Below are 24,123 nucleotides of genomic sequence, written 5' to 3' on the forward strand. Positions count from 1 at the left end.
TTGCTCTGCCCAGCAAAGCTATTGCTTAGAACCAAAGGGCAGATAAAGAGCTTCCCAGACAAGATGAAACTAAAAGTTCATCATCACCAAACCATTACTATATGATATGATAATGGGACTTACTTAAGAAATAGAAGATCAAAACTATGAACAATAAAATGGCAAAAATACATATCTATCGACAATTGAATCTAAAAAACTAACCAAACAAGAAGAACAGAGACAGAATCATGATACGGAGAGTGTTTTGATGGTTGCCAGATGGGAAGGGGTATGGAAGAATCAGTGAAGAGGTGAGGGGATTAAGAAGTACAAATAGGTAGTTACAGAAGAGCCATGGGGATGTTACAGAATAGAAATGGAGTAGCCAAAGAACTTACACCCATAACCCATGGACATGAACAGTGGTGTGGGGATTGCCTGAGGGAGTGAGGGGTGCTGTGTGGAGGGGGTAAAATCAGGACAACTGTAACAGCATAATCAATAAAATAGAATGAAAAAATAAAATTCTGAAATACAGTTGTCGATAACTACCTGGAGTTACCACAGCTGCAGGTTTGGAGGTTCGCCTGGCCATCCACACTGCTAACTAATTGGTTACAACTTTTGAGGGTTCCCATGACCCATTTCAATTTCAATAATTTGCTATTAACTCATAGAACCCAGAACAGTGCTATGTTACTTATGATTACATTTTATTGTAAAGAATAAAAATCAGGAGCAGCCAAATGAAGAGACACACAGGGTGAAGTGTGAAAAGGCCTTGTTTAAAAAAAAAAATCATTCAGCCAAGTAAATGTGAAAATCTAATGGCTTTATTAAGCAATTCATGAGTCAGGCAGCATCCCACCTAGCAACTGGAAGGGCACCCTTGGGGTTGTACAAAATGGAAGTGTTTTGTAGAAGAGAGTGGGGATAAGGGCGCTCTTAACAAAAGAAAAGAAAGGATTATTTTTGGGTGAAAGAGAACCCAAAGCAGATTGCTGCTGCTTTGGAGGGGGCAGTATGGTGAAGGGTCCACGAGACAGACAGATTACCTCACTGGTGAGAAAACAGACTGGCTAATTAAGATTGTTTCTGGGAGAGGTTGAAACTGCAATTAAATCTAGGTTTGGTATCATGGGCTTTTAATCCAAGTGATGCCATTTTGAGCCTGTGATTTTCTCTAATTGTCTCAAAGACAGAGTTTTCTGCCCTCTACCCTTGGAATCAGAGCACTTGACCCTCCTGGCACGCTGACGATTCAACAACCAGGGAGCTCCACTGAGTCTGTGTCCAGAGTTTGTGTGGGGGTTTGATTATGTAGGCGTGATTGATAGAATCGTGACTTAATTGAACTCGGTCTCCATCTTACCTTGCTTCCCTGAAGCCTGGGTTCTCCTGAGTATCCCAGTCATATAATCACTTGGTTGACACAGTGGTCTGCCTCTATCCTCAATCAGCCATTAGTATAACATATATCTAGGTGCCCCACCCAGGGTTACCTCATTAGTATAAACTACCTGGGTCAATGAAGAATAACAAAGACCCTCCTATGACTACTGATTCCCAAGGATTTAGAAGTTTCCTCCCAGGAACCTGGGCCTAAGACCCAATATACTTTACTTTACAACACCTCCCAATCTCAAAGGTACGTGGAATGCCTGGTTTTCAGGTACCTTGCTGTGCAGCCATACAGTCACACTACGTGAAAGAGGTAGGGCAGCACAGAGGTAGGTCTGTGTCTTGCAGCTTTCTGTAGATCCTATCTGTGGCCATTTACCGAGAGACCTCTCACTTCTTTTATTTGGTACTCCTTGCATTGTTTGAGCTTTCCCTTTCTCTGGAGGCTCTCCCCTTTGGAAGCCAGGTTTTCTGTCCTTTCCTGGGGATTGGGTCCATCTGTTCACACTGCAGTGAGTGATTCTTAACCTCACAGAACCTGTGATTCTCACTCTGGTGTGTAAATTGTCACTTACCTTTTCTTGGACTCCTTCTATAGTGGGAAACTCCTGCCCTGTAGATATTGAAAATGTGGTATGGAAAAAGTATATAAAATGTACATTCTTTGTGCAAATCTTCACCTTTAAAAAATGTGTGGCTACTGAAAATTTTATGTTTCTGTTGGACAGCACTGGTCTGGCTGATTTGCTCAGGCATATCAGAGGCTCTCTTCATTCTTCCTCTTCTCTGAACACCAGCTGCCAGCCAGCACTCCTCGAATGCCTGCTCCAGGGGCAGGCGCACAAAGATAGAGCAGCCAAGGCCTCCATCATTCTGGAAGGAGGCTCTGACCAGTGGATCCCAGGATGGCTTTAGCTTTTGGGGTAGTGGCTTCCATTGTTGATTCCACTGAGCTCACAGTCAGTCGGCTCAGGGTTTTTCCTCCCGAGGTGCTGCTGCCGAGTCCCCTCTATCCATTCCTGTCTGTGTGGGTGTGGTTGTTGCTTGGGTCTCTCTGGTGGTTTTGACAGTCACCCAGTTTAAACTTATAAGATTCAGTTTAGTGTTTTGTCCTATCAGGATTGTTGCTGTTAATATTATTGATGGCCCCTTCCAAACCATGTCTTTCCTTCTGCCTCACTCCCTCCCTCCCTCCCTCCCTCTCTTCCTTCCTTCATTTTTAAATAAGTGTATCTTTTGTCCTTTATTCAATCTGATGTTTAGAAAATTGTCTAAGACACGGCATAGGATAGAACCTTTCAGCTTGCTACTAGAAATCATTCTCTTGATTGAACTGTTTTTTGTATAGTTGGCCTTTCAGGCAACTAAGAATCCCTTTATTTTTGTCTTGCTTTCTAAGTTATCTAGATAAAACATGGCCACACTGTTACCCTCATGTCCTTTTCAGTATCTTTCATGCTCACCCCATTAAAATTGGGGTAACTGTAGGAAGCATAATTTCTATATGCTATTTTTATGCTATATAGCCTTTTTTGTAGGTTCCAGCTGCCTGTCTGCTTCCCAGAGCAGCAGATTCTGCTCATGTGCTGTCCAGTAATTTCTTCTCTCCCTCCCACCCTCACCAGTCTTCCCCATGAACACTTCCAGGCTGTTGTATATCAAATAGCTGCTCCTTGGGGTTAGATGAACTCCTCTCACAGCTGCTTCCTAAAGGGTATAGTCTGATCTATTGGGTGTTAGAAAATGTGCTCTTCAACACTGAAGTGAAGCCAGGCTTGTCCCTAGAACCATTTGGTGATGCTATGTGATTGCTGTAGCAGGGACCTAGAGGCACATAAAACTTGGAGCAGCCAGTTTGCCCAGGGCTGATCTTTGGCAACACTGCTGGGCTCATTTGCCCAACCGAAAGCACCTCTATGCAGCAAGGTGCCGAGGAGAAAAGATGAAAGTGTCAGTTTAGATTAGGTGCAATTTGGGGACACTGCCATTTAAAAATATGGCTTTTTAAAAAAAAAACTGTAAAAGAAATACAAGTTTGGCCCTGGCTGGGTAGCTCAGTTGGTTAGAGAGTCATCCCGCCAAAGTTGTGGGCTTGATCCCTGGTCAAGGCACATACAAGAAACAACCAGTGAATGAGTGCGTATAAGTGGAATGACAGATCGACATTTCTCTCCCTCCACCCTCTTTCCTCTCTCTTTCTAAAAATCAATAAATAAAATTTAAAAAATAAAAGTTCATCTTAGAAAATTTGTGAAATAAATCACAAAGAAAAAGGAGTAAAATTTTGGAGTAGATTCACATTTATATGTGGGTGTTTTTCTTAAATGATTGTATTTATTTTTAGAGACAGGAGAAGGGAGGGAGAAAAAGAGGGAGAGAAACATTCCTGTATGGTTGCCTTTTGTGCACCCCCAACTGGGGACCTGGCCCATAACCCAGGCATGTGCCCCTGACTGGGAATCAAACTGGCGACCTTTTGGTTCACAGGCCGGTGCTCAATCCCCTGAGCCACACCAGCCAGGGCTTTTTTTTTTTTTTTAACAGGGGTCGGTTTTAAACGATATGTAAAATTGATATCATACTGTTTTGGTTTTTTTGGAGGCAAATGGTTATCATAATGTGTTATGATATGATTTGTTTTTGCTCTGCTTATTATATCACATCCATTTAATTGTGTTATAAAGTACTCATTTATAGTGTGTATATTGATTGCTTACTAGTCCCTTTATTTAACCAGTCCCCTACTATGAGGCATGTAGGTTATTTAGGATGTTTTCGTCTTTTACTATTACATACAAAAGTATGATAAACACCCTTTTATTTTTTTATTTGCCATTGCCCCACTTACGTGTTGAAGCCAAAAGTATGGGAGTTATCCTTGATTCTTCTTTTTCACTATTTATTCTTCATATGCCATATTTCATTCACAAGTCTCCATAGCATTCTTTTCTTTATTTCCATGGTCAGTCACCATTCTAGTCCAAGCCATCATCTCTCACTGGACTTGGCAAGAGCCTCCTAATCAATCGATTCTTTTGATTTCATTCTTGTCCGTCTCTAGTTTCTTCTGTAAAAGCATAATCTGATCAGATCAAACCATGGCATTCCTTTGTTTCAGGATCCATCAATATTACCCTTCTTACCACCACTTTCCGTGGCATATAGTTGCACTTGGGATAAAAATCCTAAAATCCAGGTTCTTAACCATGGTCCATAAGGCACCCTGCCTGCCTTTCCAAATGCCTATTGTCCTGTCTCTCCCTTCTAGTTCCCTCCTCCTTCCTCCATGCTAGACTACTTCTTTCTCTTTGACCATAACCATGTCACCACCTTGTGTCCTCTGCACTCCTGGGCCCTCTGCCTGGAACAGCCCGCTCACTTCTCATCATAGAGGTCTCTGCCCAGATGTTACCTCTGCAGAGGGGTGTTCCTAATCCCTCCAAATTCCCTCCACCCCACACTCCACCATGCTTTCTTCCTGTCACCTGATTTACACCCCACATAACACTTTTCACTTTCTGAAGTTACTGGGTTTGCCTTGTTTTCTTCTCTGTTCCCATATCATACTCCAACAGAATGTTAAATTCTTTGGGAATATGGCCCTAGAACAGTGCCTGGAGCATAGTAGGTCCTCAATAACTATTAGAGGAATGAATCTACTGGTCTCAAAGGTAGTAAACATTAAGAGTTACCTAGGCACTTTCAGGTTCCTGGGCCACTAACCCCAAAGATTTGGATTCAGTGGTCTGAGGAATGTACTTTGAGAAATTTGGAGCTTTACCTTAGGACTGAACATCATTGCTAGTGAGCTTTGCCTTTTTCTGAAGTATCTGTAATGTTTCTTCAAAAGAGTGTCATTCTGTACAATGTGTACATGAGATGAATTGTAAGATCTTTTAGGATGTAGAGATGGGAAAATTTTGGAAACTTTTTAAAGATTAGTTGACATTGATTTGAGCAATACTTTCTTTTGCTAGAACAAAGCTTTCAAAAACCTATAGCAAGCTTTTCAAAGTGGAGGGAGAAAAAATTGTAATAGGTTTTTGTAGAGTTGCTAAAATCTCCCAGTCACTGTTCTGGGCACTAAGTATATAGCAGTGAATGAAACAAAACCCCTACTGTGCGAAGATTACCTTATACTAGAGAGAGACAATCAGAATGTTTATATGATGTATATTTTTTGTACAATGTGACGCAAATGGTGCTGAAATTATATGTGAAAAAAGTTATCCATTTTATCAGCATTCGAAAGGGGAGCTGAGCAAAAGCTGTTATTTTAAACAGCATTTTAATACATGACCAAAATAAAATTGGAGCAGATGTGTTGGCACTTGCTAACTTGGTTTTTGGAAGTCTTATTTATTGCTTTAATAGAAATACTTTCCCCTTAGACCAGATAAAATATAAAATGGTAATGCTTTAATTTGGAGTGTCATATAAAGTTGCTTCAAATGTATTAATAGTTTTTAAGTAGTCTTAGGGATAACACCCACTTAGAAATGGAAACCTATTATGGTGTCTTCTTTGTATAGCACATTATGGAAATACAGGATTAGTCTCAAGAATAAAAGCACGTACTGACTCTGAAATTTTACGAGCAGAGAGGATTTCTTTCCAGACCCTCTCTGTGCACAGTATTGAGAAGGCTGCGTGGTGCTGGCTGCCTCTTGGATCCTTATTAAATTACTTTTGTGATTTTACTTGAAAAATCAAATTAACAGTGTTTGCTGTGAAGTTGCTTTTAACTTATTTCTCAGAATCTAGCTAATACCTCTGACTGCCTCACACCACAGTTGTCAGTGGAATCCAGTACCTCCCTACATATTGAAGGTGTTGAAGTCCCTTAAGTGAAGGGTGCGTAGAGGTCGTGTTGTTCAAGGCCAGTGAGTAGGGGAGCAGGAGCTGAGGTCAGCGTTGGCGAGCTGGGTGGCATTCTCGTCACTGTTCTCTGTCTTTCTGGAGGACAGACAGCACTGAGGGCTTTGCTTTCCTCTGTTTATAAATGGTGTGGCGGGGCTGCAGGAAGCAGGATGCCTTTTATACTTGACTGTCACATACCACGGTAATGATTTATGTTGCTCTTTAAAGTATAGAGGTGAAAGTGTATTGAGGTGAAAAAGTTATTTTGTTGCAAAATACTAACTTTTTGTCAACAACGTAACACATGTATCCTTTTTAATTGCTTCATTCTTTGCCCACATCCTTCTGCTGTGAGCAGCTTAACAACTAAAGAACAATCAGTTTTCCCTTTTAATTTTTCTCTCTTCTGAGTCCTTTTTCAGTTTCATGAATTGAGAGTGAAATAGGAAAAATGCCATTTATGAAATCTTGCCTATAAAAACTATGTATCATTTAGTATCCCTTTTCCTTTAGCTCCAGACATTGTATTAAAATAGCCCTCTTATAACCTGCTGCAGTAAGATATCTTGTTCATTGCCTTGTGAGTTAAGAACCAAAATGTAAATGTAACTGGTATGCCATTGAGCTAGATTATCATTACTTGTGGGGCTCCCCACTCTCCCCCCAAGTATTTCCCATTATCCAGGACTTCATAGGGTACGACTTTATTGGCTTGAAATGTATTTTAACTGCAAATTGAATGATCTGCATTTTAACTTTTATTCTGTGGTGTGCTGATAATGTGTAGTAAAGTAGCCTTGAATAAGGCTCTGTGAGAAGCATTTGAATTAAACACTGACCTTATACGATCTACTTGTGACACCTTGGGTGTTTTCTTTGTGCCTCTGTTTAATACTGTAGGATGAAATTCTTGCAAATAACAAATTAAATGAAGGTTCAACTTTTTAGGACTGTAGGACGTTTGCATGAAAATAGTCAGGTGTTCTTGGGTGTTATGCTGACCTTCAGCACCAGAAGAATTTTCTAAACATATTAAGCTTGGTCTCACATTTTCAGAGAGATTTCAGATTAATGGGCCTGTGTGAGACAAAAGTCTTGACTTACTATTTCATCTTACTCCCTAACAAGCATTTTTGACTGAACTTAACCACCTAGTCAATTTTGGGGATGGTCAAGTGAAGGCAGTGGATGAACCTTGTTCTCAGGGAGCATCAGGATTCTTTTCTGTTGAACCGATGGTAGGAATGATTAAGGAAGCACTCTGACTAGCGACGGCCCTGCTTCAGAAGAATGTAGGCCTCCTGTTTTCTCATCAGTAGAGCTGATGGACTAATGTTTAGACAGGCACCTGTTTAGCTTTACTGATAGATAGGTTATTCAGGTAGTTAGATAATAGGGGACTTTTATTTTTTATATTTATTTTTAGAGGGAGGGAAAAGGAGGGAGAAAGAGGGAGAGAAGCATCAGTGTGTGGTTGCCTCTCATGTGCCCCCCTGCTGGGGACCTGGCCTGCAACCCATCATGTGCCCTGACTGGGAATCAAACCAGTGACCCTTTGGTTCACAGGCCAGCATTTAATCCACTGAGCCACACCAGCCAGGACAAAAAATACAGAACTATTAAAGTAGTATATATGATACCATGTAAATGGAAATGATTACAGCATCATCTGGGTGGTGATCTACAAATGAAAGCTTATTATTTATTAAACAATAGCCAAATTGTTTAAAATAGTTGATGATGTTTTAGTAAATTCACTATTTCTAATCCTTGCTAGAGATACTTATATTTATATCTTGCTGCTTCCTAAAATTAGATTTGCCATAACTTATTTAGGACAAAAACATGAAATAAGGTAGAGGTAGAAAATCAGAATCGAGGAAAAGAGTAATAGACAATTAAGAGCTATAATTGTCATGCGTGAGTTTGGATTTGGCACTGCACTGCCTGGTAGCAAGGAGAAAAGGATGAAACACAAGTAGTTGTGTAGTTCTTGTCTTTAGAATGGAGGAAGGATGTCCATTTTCTTCATGAAAAATAAGCCTATTCTGAAAATAAAGTATAAAAAGAATTCTTACATGGGGCTTTTCTATAAGAAACAGTGATGGGGTCCTCAACATTTTAACATACAGTGACAAATTCCACGATTTTCTTTTTTTCTTGTAAGTTCCTTCGAAAAAGGCAAAGTCATAACATTGCTTTCCTACTGAGTTGCAGTCCCTGCAGCTATGACCTAGTCAGGGGCTCGCCCAGCACGTGGCCTTGAGCTCCCCAATGGCAGTATTGGGAGGACGGTGCGCAGCAAATCTGTGCGTCACGTGCTTTTTCCTGATCACCCCAGCATAGCTTTCTCCTTTCTTCTGAAAAATGATGCTCAGTCTTTGTTTTTTTGTTTTAAATGTACCTTGTAAAGAGCATATGTTTAGTTATCATTACTCAGTTTAGCACAGTTTATTTTTTTCTGTTAGGGTTTAGTACATACACATTCCTTATAGTTATGACATTGGATTCATTTTTACCATTGAGTTTGTTCTCCTTCTCTTTCACCCTCTGCTTCTATCTTTCCCTTTTCGGAGTGGTTGAGACTTCCCACCTCCTTTTTTATTACCCCCCTCCCCATTTGGAAGTCATATACTCTCTGTTTTATTAGTAGTAACTCTGGATATTTTTATCATGCATATTCAACTTAGAGATGAGGATTAATCAACTCAATATCTTTCCTTCCTGAAATAATATAGGAATCTTAGAATACTTTAACTCTATTCTCCAACTTAAATATTGTCCAGTATTTTGGTTCTCTTTATTTATAGCCCCCTGAGTTAGACATGGTTGGTATTGCCTTACTCATTTTTTCAACTTTGCATAAATTTTCCCTGATACCGTATTTTCATTGCTTCCCATTTCTTCTTACATGTTAAACCTTCCTTCTGGGGTTACTTCCCTTTCTGAAGCATATTCATTAGAAATGTCTTTAGTGGGCGTGGGAGAGGGAATATCTAGAGTAAATGCTCTTAAGTTGTTTTTGGTTTTGTTTTGTCTTTATGTCTTTCTTGTGCTCTATTTCTTGAAAAAATAGTTTCAGTGTATTTGTAGTCCTAGGATAGATGATTCCCCCCTCCATCCTCCACCTCAGTGATTTGAAGATTATTTCTCCATTTCTGGCCTCCCTGGTTGCAGTTGGAAAGTCAGCAGTCAGTCTCACAGAGCTTCCTTCATAGATAATTTGTATTTACTTCCTGGCTATTTAAAAATCTTGTCTTTGTTGTTCTAAAGCTTTACTACAGTGTATCAGGGTGTGGGTTTCTTTTTACTTACCATGCTTAGAATTTGTCTTCTTAAATCTAAAATTTAGATATCATTCACTCTGAAAAAATTTTATTGCTGTTCTTTCTTTCAGTATTACCTCTGTTCCATTCTGTCTTTCCTCCTGAAATTTCTCATGGTTGAATAGTAGGCCTTCTGAATTTATCTTGCATTTCTCTTAATTTTTCATATTGTGAAAACTTTTTTCTTTTTTTTAAATCTTAAGTTTGACTTTACAGTTAATAATTCTCTTTGCAGCACTGTTGCAGTCAAGATTATTTTACATATCCAAGAGTGCCAGAAGTTACTGCTTTTCTCTCAAAGCTCTATTTTGATTCTTCTCAAGTCTGTCTAGTATAATTTTTCTGAGTATTCTTTCCTTGTCTCTACTTTGTATACTTTTTAAAATTCCTGTTAACATAAGAAAAATCTTTTACTATTCCATTTTTGATCATTTGCGTATCTGTAGTCATTGTGGATCTAATCACTCAATTCTTTAGCCTACTCTTGCCCAAGATGGCTTATTTCCTTGTGTACTTTCTGCACTTTTTATTGTGAATTCACATCCTGGTATTTTGCACCTAGGAATTCTTTGAGGCCTGGGATTAGATTATCTTTCATCAGAGAAAATTTCCATTTAGATTTGCTTCTGCCAGTTGTTTAGGGATACCACTAATACATGACCTCCTAAACCTAAATGCTTTTGGGGCCAAATAAATAATTTCTATATCTGAACCCCTGTAGAGGACCAGATTTTGGTTAGAATTTGGGAAGGTAGACCTTTTCTTTTCTTCTCTTTGAGTGAATGCTTAGAGCTTACACTGGCAAGTATTCTATTTCCCTCTTCATGGTGACTTCTTTGTTCTTTCACTCTTATCACTAAGGCTTTTGGCTTTTGGCCATCCCAGCTCTGTGCAGAGCCTGTGATCTGAAGTGAAGGTCATGGCCATTAAAAACACGGGTTCTGACCACAGAACGGTACATACCCCATTCCCCTCCCCCCACCCTTATCTCAAATAAACGCTGTTTTCAGTGCTTGCTTACCTCTCTGAATTCCTGCTTTCTCATTTCTAGCCTCTGATAATTTCCTCTAATTACTCATCTGCTTAGCCCTGAATTTTTTTTTAAAGATTTTTTAAAGATTTTATTTATTTATTTTTAGAGAGGGAAGGGAGGGACAAAGAGAGAAACATCAACGTGCGGTTGCTGGGGGCCATGGGCTGCAACCCAGGCATGTGCCCTGACTGGGAATCGAACTTGTGATGCTTTGGTTCGCAGCCCGAGCTCAATCCACTGAGCTACGCTAGCCAGGGCTGCCCTGAATTTTTTTTTTAATAGCAGATTCTATTTTTAAAAAATAGATTTTTTAAAAATATAATTTAGGTATCATAAAATTTACCCATTCTAAGTATGCAGTTCAGGGAATTTTTACTAAATTTACAGAACTACATAACCATCACCACAGTCCAGTGTGGAACTTTCTGTCGCCTGCGCACACTTCGTTTTTTGGCAACATGCCTTGTTCCCCCTAAGAAGGTAACCAGCACCCTCCCCTGGAAATTGGGAAGGTGGGTGCTTACCCTTTGTTCCATCATCAATTCCCCTGTGGGCTTGGGAGTGATTGTTAGAAATTTCTTGAATGGTTTTGAAATTTATATGACGTACAGTTGGGACATCTCAGATATATGACAAGTTTAGAAAAGTTGAGTTACTGTTACTTTAGAATTTTTGAGAGGTAGACTCAATCATTTTAAAGAAGAAAATTCAAGCTGTAGTAGCTTGACCCAAGGCTGCATGGGAAGTGATGTAGGTTTTGAGCTTCAGCCTTGTAGTCTGCTTCTTAGGTTGTGATGTTGCCACTTAGATTTAAAAGACCTTTTCCACAGGTCTTCTGCTTGTTTCACTTCACAGAATGGGAATGACTTTGTCATGAGAGTAAGTCATTAGTTTATAGCCAAGAACAGAATTAGTCTTGTCTTCCTTTAGAGGTTCCCGAGTACTTCAGCAAAATGCAAAACCACGAGCACTTACCCGAGGGCAGTGGGAACAACTTGTGTGTGGTTTAAACAACTCTGCACTTTAAAGTCATCAGCACATACTGTATAATAGAAGAAAATGGTCATAATGGGATATTTTTCTACTATAGAACTTTCTTTCATAAATTTTAGGTAAAGAAAATCTAGTGTGAAGGTAGAGCTTTTCTAAATCTCTGAACTGTTATCTTTGTAATGTGCAGATGTCATATTTGCTGATCTGACACAGCTTCACTATGACAGTCTCCTTCACAGCACAGACTGTTACTGGGCTCCTCCTGAAACCTGCAGCAGCCTAGAGCTGTTTTTTATTAGGGAGTTGCAAGCTTTCCGAAATGTTCTGCTCCTTAACACAGTCCAGACTCACATGAGTTAGGCAGAAGCAGTGCAGCAGAGGCACTGGTCACTCTTTCATGATGTCAGAGCCAGGGGTCATTGTGTTGGTTCTAGCCCACTCCTTGGATTAGCTGGCATCCAAGACATTTACATTGTTAGTCGTACCTCAAGTTACTGTGATAGCAAAGACAGAATAATTAATTCCCAGAACAACTGTAGAGATACTGCTCAGTGCTCTACAAAGTTTCAGCTCAGCCAGGTTCTCTGGAAGTTAGCTGCTCTGGGTGTTTTTAATTCAAACTTCAGAATCTTCAGTCTCTGTATTAACTGCCGTCCCAGATTTTTAGACCCCAGAAGGAGGCATTTAGGAAGCCCTTCCCCTCACCCTGAGCTTTCCCTGTAGCCTGGCACTAATATACAAGGTTAGCCCCTCAGGGAACTATGGTCAAGAGGCTGCATTTGCACATTTTTCATTGTTAGAAGTGAGTAGCCTTGTCCCTGGAGGGTGAATTGAGCGTTCATCTGGAGAAGACTGTCAGTGACAGGTGCCTGCTACCTCCTCCCTGGCCAGGCAGAGTGGCTTCCTGAAACAGGCAGTGTACCTAACGTTTTAAAGCAAAGAGCAAGTCTTCCCTAACCTTTGTTTTGTTAGGATTATTAGGAATTAGGAAAGGTGGTTTACCAAAGTCAGCCATTTCGGCCTCAGCCACTCTATTAGTAGATAGTACTTTATATAGTTTTTTGCTCCTTAATTTAAATATTTTTCTGGGTTTTTCAGATTCATACAATTGGGAGAATATAAATAGAAATGAGATTATATGAGTAGTGACTAAGGTATGGAAGACAGAAACACAGTGGCAGACCTTTCCGCATCTGACATTCACCTGGCTTCCTAAGTGGTGGGGGTGGGGTGGGGGTGCTGGCATGAGTTTGCTCAGCTCACAGGGACCTCCGTTAGTCTCAGCTGCTAGTTCAGTGATCAGCTGCACATTTTGTATTTGGTTTTCAAAACCCCCTCTTAGGGCATGAACATATCTAATTTAAGCTTTCTCCTTCATTATAGCATCATAAAATGTGCAATTGAGGGATAATGTTTTTTTAAAAGTCTTCTATAAAATTTAGCTTAGGCCATATTTTGTAGCAATTTTTAAACAAATAAGGATCTACAGTCAACTCTATTGATTGTCATCATGAAGAGAAAAGTCCCTATTGGCTCAGGTCCATTTGACATCAGAAAGTAGAATTGTAATCTTCAGGGAGAATAGATGTCACTTCTTTTTTTGAAGGCCACTAAACATTAAAGACCTAATTTTCAGTTTCCTTACATTTTATTTTTAAACTGCATGTTCGTTCTTTTGTTTCTTCTTGTGATTAGACAGTACAGGATTCTGATAGTTTAGCAGTCTTGCAGAAAGCTGTTAATGCCTAACTGTAACACAGCAAACAGCCATAGTAGTATATATTTTTTCTTGTGTCTTTATGTGCTTAAGTTGGGTGGAGGAGTAAAAAATCAAAGGTTATTTGCCGTTGCCCTTGTTTACTCTGGCATTTAAATTCTTGGAAATTGCCTTTGGTATTCCACTGCCTATGCCTCTGTCATTCATTACTGAGTTTGCATCTGGGAGCAAGATGTGTCTCAGCCCCGCATAGTCAGTTGGTCTGTGGCATTACTAATGGAATTGGCAAGGTTACCATTAAGAAGCCATAACAGTCACTATAGAGCACTACAGAGCACTACAGAGCAACATCATCGGCATAGCCAGAGCTTTGGCAGAGGAAGTATGGCACAACTTTGAAACACCGTTTCTGGCTACATGAGCAATGTCATTGAGACTGTTGGGTGGGAAGTTCCAATGAAGCCGCATAGTTGGGGAAAGAGTCCAGCTGTCAGTGCTTTTGAGAAGCCAGCTAGGGGACAGTTTTGCTCTTAACAATGGGACATCATTGCTGTTTCTTTTTCCTTTTCTGATGAGGATGGCTTTGTGTCCATCTTGATGTCTTAATGCTATTTTTTTTTTAATTTGAAAAAATAGACTTGTATTCAAATAAAGCTCATTTTGGCTTAAAGTAAGCATCTATTCACCTGTCAAATGAGAATAGTAACTTAGATTTTCAATTTCCTTACTTCAGAACAGCTGCAAAGTACACTAGGATACCAGCAGTTCTTTCCTGGTGCATTTGGTTCCTTAGCTTTTCTCATGTCACTGCCCCACTGGGAGAACTTCTTCCTGAAGTTACTGTTCAGGCAGGTCAGAGCCCATGTAAAGCCTGTGAGTTACAGGCCATGGGATCTTTTAAGGTTCTGCTACCAACTTACAGTGTGACCTGTGTTATGAATCGGTACAATTTCCTTAGCACAGGTCTTAAAAAAAGTATCCTTGTGTAAAGGTCGGGAGTAAGGGTAAGTGTATGTTTGTTTTCCTTTGCAGTTTAAGAGAAAAATCTTCAAAGACTTTTTTATGGTGTTCCTTCTTCTAGGTTGCCAACCTGGCCTGTTCCATTTCAAACAATGAAGAAGGTGTAAAGCTTGTTCGAATGTCTGCAAGCCAGCTGGAAGCCCTCTGCCCTCAGGTAAGGAATGACCCGTAATGTATAAGGTACCACCAAATTGGATTTGGGTTAGAATGGAGATGAGGTTTACTTTGTTAGTTTTGTTTTTAGGATTTTAGATAAAAGTCATGGAGACAAAACAGTGATTCAGAGTCTACCAAGGTTGGAGAAATTTATGTTTTAATTTCAAGTGACATTTCCTGAGGGCATTGCATGCTATCCCCTTGCCCTTCATAAAAAATGTTAATTGTCCTCCGCTGCTCACAAATGGCAGGCAGTGACCACACCCTTCGGTCTACCGCCTTCTTGAACTAGGGTATCTGCAACATCTGGCAGTCCTGCGATCGCGGTGGTTACCCCACAAGCCCCAAAGTGTAACAGCTACCTCCCTGCCCTCCATCTGAATGCCTTGTATTTGGGTTTCTGTGTTGGGGGAGGCAGGGAACATTTAAGAGCTGGAACCCTTACTCTGTAATATCTTAAAGTAGCCTTATGATACAGATATTAATAATGTAATTCAGCCAGCTACCAAAGTAAATGCTTGAGAACTTTTCTCCATTTATAACGACATTTTGGAAGACTGGTGATGAGGCTAGGTTAAGCCTCTGGGACACTAGAAAGACTTTGAAGCACACAGAAGAATGGTATTGTTTGTTACATGCCTGGTGTGTTGCATGTGTCCCATGAGGGGACCTGATCCTGTTCATGTGGCCTGCTACTCTTTGCCACTCACAGGGATTTCTAGGCAGTGTAAATACTGATTCAGTGGAAGAGGTTGCCTCTCCAATTTCCCAAGTAGAGAGTACTCATGGGCATACTTTGAGGACTTACATTTACTTCTCTCTAAATGGCCTGCCAGATGGCAGTGCCCACAAATAAAGGGGAATGCGCAAGGGAACTGGAGTAATAGAATAGAGGTCACAGGAATGAAGTTTCTATGTTATGTCTGCAGCCACCTTTAAAATATACTGTGACTAATACTCTGGCTCTTTCATATAAATAATTCCTGACACTCAAAGTAGGTGATAGGAATAAGTAAAGCCTGGTTACTAATATGAGATCCTTACTGGTATACAGGTTAATTAGGACATTTGTTCTCATTCTGAACCATGCGAATAGTTTCCCAATGAGAGTTGCTTTGTCTAAATATTAGTGTGATGGGCCAGTTGAGAATTTGCATTATGTGATGGACATTTCTTCAGCTTTAATCCAGTCATGAAATCTGCTAGTGATTGCTAGCTGTGCAGCTAATAAGCACAATGGATTGAATCACCTCCAGAAAGTTAATGTATGACCAAGTTACATGGAATAAATTTAGAGCATATTTCTAAAGATTTGGCTTTTTTTTCCTTAAGTTTGCCATTTTATCCTATCAGTATATGTTTTTAATGTCTTTGGTTCTCCATTTGGTTTTTAAATGCTTGAAAAACAACAGTGCTTTCACATATCAGCTTAAACAGATGGTAACATACGCTCATCACACCTAGCAAGAGTATTTATATAAATGATCTTAAAGCCTGTGGGGGGGAGTTCACATGGAGAGTCTAGTAGATAGACTAATGAAAATGGTGATGTGCATAAATCGTGTGTGGCTCGGCCATATCGCACAGGTTTGAGTTTGCCATCAGAAAGCATCCTTTGTCCTTCTCCTTTGTAATTTCATTCTCCTACTAGAACAGAACTCAAGGGCTGAGACAAACAGTGGGCAGACCACACTTGGTATTGGGTATTTGTCCTGAATAAAATGTTTTCCAGGTGTGATTATTCTCCCTGGAATGAGCCCAGTTTCTCACCTGGGCTCATTCCTACCCTTGCTTACAAACAGAGCTGGGCAGATTCGGTGATGGCAAATACAATAGCCATTTGCAGGCATGGTAATGACATTATGTGCATTACCAGATGCCATTTCTAGACAAGGCAGCTGTGACACATTGAGTATGGTGTAAGGAGGTGGTTTAATTTTTTTTTGCATATATCTGTCCAACTTTCCCATCACTGTTTATTGAAGAGACTGTCTTTATTCCATTTTATGTTCTTGCCTGCTTTGTCAAATAGTAGTTAACCATAAAGGCATGGTTATTTCTGGCTCTCTATTCTGTTCCATTGATCTCTATGCCCTTTTTTAAATGCCTGGACCATGTTGCTTTGATTGCTATATAGCCTTGTAGTATAGTTCAGTATTAGGTAGCATGGTACCTCCAACTTAGTTCTTCTTTCTTAAGATTGCTGAGGCTATTTGAGGTCTCTTGTAGTTTTATAAACATTTTTGGAATATGTGTTCTAGTTCTATGAGATATGCCATTGGTATTTTTTAACAGGAATTAAAGTATATTTTATTGATATGCTATTACAGTTTTCCAGGTTTTCCCCTTTGTCCCCTCTCCAACCCTCCCAACCCTTCAGCATTCCTCCCCTCCCCTTAGTTCATGGATTGTACATACAAATTCTTTGACTTGACTGTTTCTTATACCATTCTTAATCTCTCCCCGTCTATTTTATGCCTACTGATTATGCTTCTTATTCCCTGTACCTCCCCCCCATTCTTCCCCTCCCCACTGAAGACCCTCCATGTGATCTCCATTTCTGTGATTCTGTTCCTGTTCTAGTTGTTTGCTTAGTATTTGTTTTCATCGTTGTTGGGGGTTTTTTGTTTTGTTTTGTTTTGTTTTGTTTTAGGTTCATTTGTTGATAGTTGTGAGTTTGTTGTTATTTTACTGTTCATAGTTTTTGATCTTCTTCAATTTCTTAGATAAGTACCTTTAACATTTCATATAATAAGGGCTTAGTGGTGATGAACTCCTTTAACTTGACCTTATCTGGGAGGCAGTTTATCTGCCCTTCCATTTTAAATGATAGCTTTGATGGATAGAGTAATCTTGGTGTAGGTCCTTGCCTTTCATGACTTCAAATACTTCTTACCTGTAAGGGTTCTTTTGAGAAATCAGCTGATGGTCTTATGGGCACTCCCATAAGGGCAGTTTGTAGGTAACTGTCCTTTCCTCTTGCTGCTTTTAATATTCTCTCTTTATCTTTAATCTTGGGTAACTTAATGATGTTGTGCCTTGGTGTGTTCCTCCTTGGGTCCAACTTCTTTGGGACTCTGAGCTTCCTGGACTTCCTGGAAGTCTGTTTCCTTCACCAGATTGGGGAAGTTCTCCTTTATTATTTGTTCAAATAAGTTTTCAATTTCTTGCTGCTGTTGTTCTCCTGCTGGCACCCCTATGATTTGGATATTGGAATGTCTAGAGTTTTCCCAGAGGTTCCTAAGCCTCTCTTTTCACTTTTTTGAATTCTTGTTTCTTTATTCTTATTCCAGTTGGATGTTTATTTCTTCCTTTTGTTCCAAATCATTGATTTGAGTCCTGGTTTCCTTCCTGTCACTGTTGGTTCCCTGAATATTTTGCTTTATTTCACTTTGGGTATCCTTCATTTGTTCTTTCAGTTTTCAACCAAGCTCAATCAGTTTTACGAGCATCTTGATTACCATTGTTTTGAATTCCACATCAGATAGGTTGGCTATTTCCTCATCACTTAGCTCTTTCTTTGGAGTTTTGCTCTGTTCTTTTATTTGAGCCATATTTCTTTGTCTCGGTGCACCTGTGAAGTTGTAAGGGGGTGGGGCCTTAGGTTTTCTTTTTCTTTTTTTTTCATATATTTTATTGATTATGCTATTACAGTTCACCAGGGCCGGGCAACCCTCTTTGTTGTGCTGATGTGCTGCCTGTGGGGGAGGAGCCAGAGAGGGAACAATGCAGCTCACCTGCTGGGCTCTAGCCTACTTTACAACTCTTGAGACTGGGAGCTTCTCCCACTGTGGCAACCCCGCCGTAGTCCACAGTCAGCTCTGAGTCTCAGTTTTCCATTTAGCCAGCCCTGCCTGCACGGTCCACTGCCTTGCCCTGGGTTCTCCATCCACCCCACTGCCCGTCTCCCTCCTACCAGTCGGGTTGGTCTGGTTGGTTGTTGGAGTTCCATGCAGTTTGATTTTTTGGCACTTCTGGTTATTTATTGTTTTTAGATTGGTGGTTATCCTCCTTTTGGTTGTGCAAGGAAGTAAAGAGTTTCTACCTATGCCTCCATCTTGGTGGGCACTTCCAATTTCTGAGTATTATTTTTGTATCCTGCTAATTTACTGAAATTTATAAGTTTTAGCTAGTACTGTTTTGGTGGAGTCTTCAGGATTTTCTATATACCATATTATGTCATCTACAAATAATGACAGTTTTACTTCCTCCTTTCAATTTGGATGCCTTGTATTTCTTCTTGTCTGATTGGTGTGACTAATACTTTCAGTACTATGTTAAATAAAAGTGGACATCCTTGTCTTATTCCTGATCTTAAGGGAAATGCTTGTAGTTTTTGCCTATTGAGTATGATGTTTGATGTGGTTTGTCATAGATGGCCTTTATTATGTTGAGGTATGTTCCTGCTATTCCCGCTTTGCTGAGAGTTTTTGTCATTAAGTGGATGCTGGGTTTTATCAAATGCTTTTTCTGCATCTATTAATATGATCATGTAATTTTATCCTTCATTTTGTTTTTACAATATATCATGTTTATCGATTTGCAAATATTGTACCAACCTTACACGCCCAGAATAAATGACACTCGTTGGTGGTGTATGATCTTTGCAGGGTATTGCTGGATCCAGTTTGCTAATATTTTGTTGAGGATTTTAGCATTTGTGTTCATCAGGGATATTGGCCTATAGTTTTCTTTCTTTGTAGTGTCTTTATCTGGTTTTGGAATGAGGATAATGCTGGCTTCATAAAATTAGCTTGGAAGTCTTCCTTCCTCTTAAAAATTTTGGAATAGTTTGATAGGGATAGGTGTTAGTTCTTTGAATGTTCAGTAAAATTAAGCTGTGAAGCCATCTGGTCCAGGACTTTTGTTTGCTGGGAGTTTTTTGATTACTGCTTCATTTTCATTAGTTGTAATTTGTCTATTCAGATTTTCTGATTCTTCTTGATTCAGTTTTGGGAGATTGTGTGTTTCTAGAAATTGATCTGTCTTGCCCAGATTGTCCAATTTGTTGGCATATAGTTCATAATATTTTCTTACAATCCTTTGTATTTCTTTGGTGTCAGTTGTTACTTCTCCTCTTTTATTTCTGATTTTATTTATTTGGGTCCTCTGTCTTTATGAGCCTGGTTAAAGGTTTGTCAATCTTGTTCATCTTTTCAAAGAACCAGCTCTTGGTTTCATTGATTTTTTTTTTATTAATGGCTCTGTCATTTATTTCCACTCTAATCGTCACTATTTCCTTTCTTCTACCCACTCTGGGCTTTGTTTGTTGTTTTTTTCTAGATCTTTTAGCTGTAGGGTTAGTTGTTTGAGATTTTTTCTTGTTTCTTGAGGGAGGCCTATGATGCTATGAATTTCCCTCTTAGAACTGCTTTTGTTGTGTCCCATAGGTTTTGGGTTGTTGTGTATTTATTTTAATTTGTTTCAAGGTAACTTCTGATTTCTTCTTTGATGTCATTATTGACCCTTTCATTGTTTAGTAACATGTTATTTAGTTTCCATGTGTTTGTTTTTCATTTTTTTATTGCAATTGGTTTCTAGTTTTATACCATTGTGATCGGAAAAGATGTTTGATATGATTTCAGTCTTCTATAGAGATGATCTCACTATTTTATTTTTCTTAGTTCATTATGTGAGAAATGAACATTGTACATTTATGTTAATACAAACCTGGCACTTGAGGAATTCATATAGCCTGATTTAAATAAAATATGGTCTTTCTTGGGAATCTATACAAGGGTGAATTAAGTATTTGAAGCCACTACCTATCTACATTTCTTTTTTTTCTTTTCATTAAAATTGAGAACTTATGAAATTGTACATTCTTTCTTTTACCTCCTTAGACTTCTATGTTACTATTTCTCCCATTGTGCCTGTGGGAACACTGATCATTTTTGTGGCTGAAAGTCTTGACAAGCATCAAAAAAGTACAAATCCAAACAGGCCTGGTCTGCAGGTAGTGAGAAAATACACAGCCCTTTAAAGAACACCCGAGGCACATGGGCCAGGAAGCCTGTGGCCTCAGCTCTCCCTCATCTATTATTTCACAATCATAGGACCATCTGCATTTGAATCACCTCACTTTTCTACTCCCTGTTCTCAGATCTTTTCTTACAAAGTAGTTTCACAAAAGAGCCCAAAGGAGATGCTTCCAACGAAAAGTTTTTCTCAGCATTTTCTGTGTATCTACTCTCCCCCCTCCTACCGCGCATACAGAGAGGTCTGCAGGTAACAGGCCTCAAGAGACACTGCAGTCTCCTCGTAAGGCTTTTACGTTTATAATGGTCTTGTTTTCTTCTTTTGTAAAGTTTGATTTCCGTATCATAAAAGCTGAAAGTATTTCCTTCTCTCCTGTTTGTTTGTTTGTTTTGTTTTTCTTGGTAAGTCTGTATAATGGGTATTAGTCCTTTTTTAATCGTTTGGAAGAATTTACCAATGAAGCCATCTGGCTTGGAGTTTTCTTCATGGGAAGGTTTTCAACAATGAATTCAGTTCTTTAACAGATACCAGGGTATTCAGATTAGCTGTTTATTCTTGAGTGAATTTGGGTAATTTGTATTTCATCAATTACACTTTTTTAAAAAAAATATTGTATTTATTCTTAGAGGGGAAGGGAGGAAGAAAAAGGGAGAGAAACATCAGTGTGTGGTTGTTACTCATGCACCCCCATAGTGGGGACCTGGCCCACAACCCAGGCATGTGCCCTGATTGGGACTCAAACTGGTGACCCTTTGGTTTGCAGGCTGACATTCAATCCACTGAGCCACGCCAGCAAGGGCTCTGTTATTTTTTTCCTTCTGCTTGCTATGGGTTTAATTTGCCCTTCTTTCTCTATTTTCTAAAGATAGAAGCTTTTAGATCACTAATTTGAGACTTTTTCTAATGAACACTTAATGCTATACGTTTTTCTCAAAGCACTGCTTTAACTATATCCCACAAAGGTTGGTGTGGGATGAGCAAGAAAGACCTCACTGACAAAGTGCTGTGGAACACATGTAGTCCTCCTGCGTTAGGGGTAGGTGGTATTATCTGTATTTTTAAAATAACAAGAGGAAGTTCTAGAACAAAATGTCATTTCAGATTTGGTCTCAGAACTTAGTGGGTTCATAGAACCCTCTGACTTGCATTTCTTTGTGAGACTACATTTTCCCCTGGTTGTTTCCTGGACATTCGTGGCTCACCTTAGGTAAGGCATCCGTGTCTTTCCTACTTTCTACTGACAACTTTCCCCAATTTACCTAACATGATATACCTCATCTGTTATATATACATACTTAAATGTAAAAGTAATATAGTTAGATTTCTAAATTGACTTCTCCAATTGTTATTTGGAAATAGAGAACAGTTTTCTAAGACAGAAACAATTTCTATTTAGGTTTTTGTTCAGTAAGTGCATACATAAATATATTCTTCTAGCCTTGTAATTTTAAATTTAACTCATTTATCTGGATACAATCTTAGCACATAAATGTAAGTATGAAGTAAAGCTATAACTTTTTCTCAAAATAGCCCACCAGATATAAAAAGGGTACCTTTTGCCACCCATATGTGATGTCACTTTCATCATAACACTGAATTTGTTTTATGATAGGGTCTGTTTTTAGATTATGCTGTTCTAATTACTTTAGCTTTATACTATAAACTATCTCTCCTCCTTACTCTGTTTCTCTATCCCCAAGATTTTTTGGCTATTTTCATCAATTGATTGTTCCATGTTAATCTGTTTGTCTTTATTCAAGTTTTTAAATGTACCTCAGAAAAGTTTAGTCACTTTTTGCTACTTCAGTCCAGTGGGTTTCTTTACAAATTTAATCCCACATGTTTTGCTATTAATTGCTTTTATGAAGATCTGACACTTTACTCATTTTCTGTACTTTTTTATATAATATGAAACTATGTGATTTTTAAAAAGCTATTTATTTTTATAGAGAGGGGAAGGGAGGGAGAAAGGGAGAGAAATACTAGTATGCAAGAGATGCATCGATTGGTGGTCTCTTGTGGGCCCCCAACTGGGGACCTAGCCTGCAACTCAGGCATTTGCCCTAACTGACTGGGAATCAAACCAGCGACCTTTTTGTTTGCAGGTCAGCACTCAGTCCACTGAGCCACACCAGCCAGGGCCATTTTCTATTCTTTTTGATAGCGTATAGAAAAGCTACTGGTTTTTTTATATATTGTCTTTAACTATCTTAATGAACTCTTATTAATTCTAAAATTTCCTAGACAAAGATCATTTGCATGGAAAAGTAATTTTGTCTGTTTTCTGACAGCTTTTTCTATTATTTCAATTTCCCACTTTATACATTTCTATTTTTAATTTTCTAAGAGTCATAAAAAAATGAGTACAGTGGAATCTTGGTTCTCAAACATAATTTGTTCCAGAAAACTGTTCGAGAAGCTATTTGTTCGAAAACTGAATCTCCTTTGTCTATAGCCAGAGAGACGTGACACTGATCATACAGGTATCGGCATGAAAGGATTGTCAGGCAGAGAATCAAGACCCGAAGTTTTGTTAGACAACTGAGATTTTTTCTGGGAACTGAATTGTTCAAGAGCCAAGGTTTGACTGTATTTGTTAGGTGTCCTTTGTAAACAGTTTAGTAGTCAAAATGAGAATGTTAACCTTAGGCAAGGGACTGTTCCTTCATTATACTGCATGAGATAAGAACAAAAGAAAGCAATTTTCTCTTTGCAATGGAAAATTATCTTAGTATTTAAAACACATAATTAAGCCAGTGCCCATGTTTTACTTGGCTTTCTTTGGAAACATTTTCTTCAGCCAAATATTCTTACAAGGTCTAGCTCCACTCCGATCCATTGATACATGAATGAATTAATGAGTTAGTTAATGAAATATGTAGCCCACGATGGTGAAGCACCCAGTGGAACTGAATGGCAAGAAGGAAGAGAGACAAAAAACAGGCTTCGAAATAATGAATATGGGAGACCACAGCATTACACATGAGAAATATAGGATGTCTCTTCTTCCAAATAGTTGATCGTCCAAACTCACATACTTGTGAAAGTAGTGGGCTATCAGTAATTAATAACTGGGGTGTCATAGTCCCCCTGTGCCTAGGAATCTTTCGTTGTCTTGATAGTCTGTCACTTCCTAGTTGTTCAGGGAGGAAGAGGAATAGTCCCACCAGCCTCGTGGGTCTGATTCTTCAGTTTGTTACAACCACAGTCTTTGGAGGCTAAGTCTGCAGCATATCCCTCCAGTGTGCTGGGAGTTTTACACATGACCTGAAGGCATGTGGTTCCTGTTTCATAAGATGGAGTAATAAACAGTTAATGCTTTAAACAGATATTTAATGATACGAAGTATTTAAAAGAAGAAACAAGATAGTTTTATGTACCATTTAATTCTAATTATGTATTTTGTGCCATGTTTACATACATATGTATACAAGGAGAAAAAAGCCTAGAATATAGTATCAAAAATTACAGAGTTGCTATCACATAGTGGAAATATTAGACTGTTTTTGTAATTGTCCATAGTTTCAATGTATTACTGTTTTTCTATATTTTAAACATGTTCCTTCTGCATTCATATATAAAAACCTATTGTTTAACACTTCTGTCTTTATGTTATGGTGAAATTTGCTTTGTCCTGTGAGATGCATGTAAGACAA

General features: G+C 39.0%; 1 protein-coding gene across 1 annotated transcript in view; it reads left to right on the forward strand.

Annotated features, from left to right (window-relative positions):
* The window catches only part of CTNNA1 (catenin alpha 1), a 176,313-nt gene that overhangs the window by 136,715 nt on the left and 15,475 nt on the right, over positions 1–24,123 (forward strand). The window contains exon 10 of the mRNA XM_028527221.2: positions 14,394–14,486. Coding sequence (XP_028383022.1) covers positions 14,394–14,486 — 93 coding nt within the window. The remainder of the gene's footprint in view (positions 1–14,393; positions 14,487–24,123) is intronic.

Source organism: Phyllostomus discolor, chromosome 13, assembly GCF_004126475.2.
Source record: "Phyllostomus discolor isolate MPI-MPIP mPhyDis1 chromosome 13, mPhyDis1.pri.v3, whole genome shotgun sequence".
NCBI classification, from domain to species: domain Eukaryota; kingdom Metazoa; phylum Chordata; class Mammalia; order Chiroptera; family Phyllostomidae; genus Phyllostomus; species Phyllostomus discolor.